We start from the raw sequence: 3248 nt of genomic DNA, 5'->3' as shown, positions 1-3248 counted from the left end.
TTGAAATTTTTTATTTACTCTTTTTTTTAATTTTTCTGTTGACTTCGGTAGTGATTAGCATTAGAAAATTTGGCTTTTCATATTTGATAAAAGTGGTATTTTAATAATAACGGAACTGACAGAAGACAAATAATAATTATTTTATCAAGACTGCCAATTTTTCCAAGACTGTTTATTAATGTGCTGAATTGTCTTATTAGTTAAGTTAGTTGTTTTAACCAGAAAGAAATTAACAAAGACAGTGACCTTGCAAGTTCACATGGCCATTGATGATAAAGTTCACAGCATACATACATAGATACATACAAGTTGCAATAATTTTTTGAGCACCTTTTACAGCACATTATTAACAATTAATTTTATTATTCTCTAACACAAAGTTCAAAATTAATCCTAAAATTCGGGGGTTTAGTTGGATATCAAAGATCTCAGAAGCCAAATTACAAGATGAACCAAATCAAACCAGACCTGAGACCCCTATAGTATATTTAATCTACATTTTGGTTTCATGGGATGTAGACATATGAATATATGATACTTACTACCTACAATGATGAGAAATAATGTTTCTCATGTTTCGCTCTTAAGAATTCTTTTAACAAAAGACACAATAAAAGGCTATAGGCTTAGGTTTTTTGCTTGAGCAGGTTCTAAGTCCTCCCATACCTCACCATTTTCCTTAGTGTGATTTGTGTGCTTTAGTCCCTCATCTTCCTTAATGTGATCATTGGCATGCTTCAGTTCCTCATCTTCCTTTTTCGCGCAGCTCTGCCTCAGTTCCTCAGCTTTCATAGCAGCAGCAGCTTCCTCAAGTGATTCAATCAAGCAAGAAAGACACTTGTCTGCATCATCCAGTGGAGACTTAGGCATAAGGTTCTCAGCAACATCGGCTGGAGTGATCTTGAACTCCCCAATCAGCTTCCGAATGGTGTCGAACATGGGATGAGTTTCAAGCTTCAAGTAATTCTTGGCAAGCACTTTGAATCCATCAAAGCTGCAATGGGACAACTCTATGTGCTTGTCCATCCTGCCCCTTCGAATCAGCGCCGGGTCAAGCTTCTCCACATAGTTAGTAGTGAACACAATCAACCTCTCCCCACCACAAGCAGACCATATCCCATCAATGAAATTCAATAGCCCCGAAAGCGTCACCTTGCTGCTGCCACAGCCTCCATCTTCCTTCCCTTCTTTCCTAAGTTCTAAGCTCACCTTCTCACTCTCATCATCCGACAACTTGTCGCCGCCTTTCTTCTTCCTCTGCCCTGTAAGATCAAGAGAGCAATCAATGTCCTCAATAACAATTATAGACTTACTCGTCGTCTCAATCAAGAGCTTCCTCAGCTCAGTGTTGTCCTTAACTGCCGTAAGCTCCAAGTCATACACATCATATCCTAACAAATTCGCCATTGCTGCAATCATTGTGGATTTTCCAGTACCAGGAGGGCCATAAAGGAGGTAACCCCTCTTCCAAGCTTTCCCAATCCTTGCATAAAAATCTTTGCTCTTGCTAAAAGTAACCAAATCCTCAATGATCTCCTTCTTCTTCTCAGAATCCATAGCCATTGTCTCAAAGGTTGCAGGGTGCTCAAACACAATGTGGCTCCACATTGTTTGCTTGTAACTTGGCCACTTGTATCCAGGGCTATTTGTGTACAACTTCCTCTGCCGATTCCTCAACCGAATCTCCTTCCCTTCCCTCATAACATGTTCCAAATACGAACTTGTGATCAAGTCCCTATACTTCATGTGGAAGCTGAGCTTGTAGAACCTCTTCTCTTGTTCAGGGTAGTATGACATGGACCTTGGTGGTGACGCAACCTTGCTAGATAACCACCAAACTTTTGCACCCTCATAATCATCAGTGACTCTCTCATACCTAATATTCAATGATAAAATTTTATAGGAAACAAAAAGCTAGTCACAAATTCAAGAAATTTGAAGGTCTATTTGGTTTGCTTTTTCATTTGCTAAGATTTCCTGTTTTCGTTCATTCTTTCACAAAAGATTTTCAAGATTTTAAGAATAAATGAAAACAAGAAACACTCGGAATAAAAATACAAACCAAAGAGGACCTTTGATACGCATTCTTGGGCAAAAAGAAAGTAAGAATTGCAATACTCGTCCATGGTGAGAACCAAGTTGGTGCTATCTTTTCCCATCTCAGCTTTGAGTCTCTTTGCACTCTTTGATGTGTTGGCACTGAGGTATGCCTCAACAGCAGCATAAGCCTCACTTCTCTTGAGCCTATCACCCAAGAATTCATGGAAGGAGATTCTTATATAAGGGTAGAAATAGCCCATAATTCTGTCTGTGTATTTCTCAAAGAACCTTCTAACTTCATATGGACAATACTGGCGTATGATTGCCCAAACAAACATGAAGCTTGCTAAGGTTGAACCCATTGTTGCCATCATCTCACTCATCTTGAAAGGCATCATCATCATATTATAGGTGTTTGTGTTTATGTGTGTGAAAGAAAGAAAGAAAAATAAGAAGGCTTGATGAAGTTAAAGTTTGAAACTTTGATCAATGCTTTTGCTACTTCAAGTGATGGAATTTGAATGGATCAATGAAATAGAATAGAACATGTAGAAACAAAAGACTCCAAGTTGGCTATGGGTGTTAATTAGTGTATCAAAAAGTGTGTGAGGGCCTGAGGGGAAAAAGAATAAAAATAGTGAGTGGGTAGGGATGTGGAGAAAGGAACCAGTGTTTATAAGCAAAATGAGTCAAATGACACTACTTGTTAATGACACTAGCAGTAGTAATAGGAGTGTGCAATTTTTATTATATGGTATATAACAGAAAAGGACAAGTGAGATATATAGAGTATTAGGTTCCACTAAGTTCTTTGATTTGGTGGGACTCTGTGGAGTGTGTAGTGTGGTCCAAGACCCTGAAAAAATATGTATGTGCTGATTCATTGTATGTTATGTCTTATTGGACAATGAAAGGAAAGGAAGCCATGGTAGTTGGTTGATTAAGAGCCGAATACTCCACTAATTCAAATTGATTAAGAAAAATGATAGTTCAATACATAAGTACTTTGCATTAATACAAAATCTGAAAAAGAACCGCATCTAAAAACTGTAGTGTATATAGTCTAATCTGATAATTATATTAATGATTATTTTTATTATTTGAATATGTAATTTTAAAGTTACACGTAACTAAACCGATTTAAATTAGTTGATTAAATTAGATATATTATTTTTAATAAATTGAATAGATGGAATTGAAATTTGAAT

At 37.0% G+C, this 3248-nt stretch overlaps 1 protein-coding gene across 1 annotated transcript; it reads right to left on the bottom strand.

Annotated features, from left to right (window-relative positions):
• Window positions 300-2750, bottom strand: LOC107633768 (AAA-ATPase ASD, mitochondrial). Its single transcript, XM_016337371.2, has 2 exons — window positions 2119-2750; window positions 300-1876 (listed from the first exon to the last, which is right to left on the bottom strand). The coding sequence occupies exons 1-2, from the start codon at window positions 2442-2444 to the stop codon at window positions 619-621; spliced, it is 1584 nt and encodes a 527-aa protein (XP_016192857.1). The 5' UTR covers window positions 2445-2750; the 3' UTR covers window positions 300-618.

The sequence above is a fragment of the Arachis ipaensis genome, chromosome B01 (assembly GCF_000816755.2).
Source record: "Arachis ipaensis cultivar K30076 chromosome B01, Araip1.1, whole genome shotgun sequence".
Taxonomy (NCBI): domain Eukaryota; kingdom Viridiplantae; phylum Streptophyta; class Magnoliopsida; order Fabales; family Fabaceae; genus Arachis; species Arachis ipaensis.
This window is presented reverse-complemented; position numbering and strand designations above follow the sequence as displayed.

Excerpts from the sequence above, each read along its gene's own strand:
- LOC107633768 (XM_016337371.2), bottom strand. The coding sequence starts at position 2,444 with ATGATGATGATGCCTTTCAAGATGAGTGAGATGATGGCAACAATGGGT. Across the intron at positions 1,877-2,118 it reads TTGGTTCTCACCATGGACGA|GTATGAGAGAGTCACTGATG; the intron begins GTATTGCAATTC and ends ATTGAATATTAG.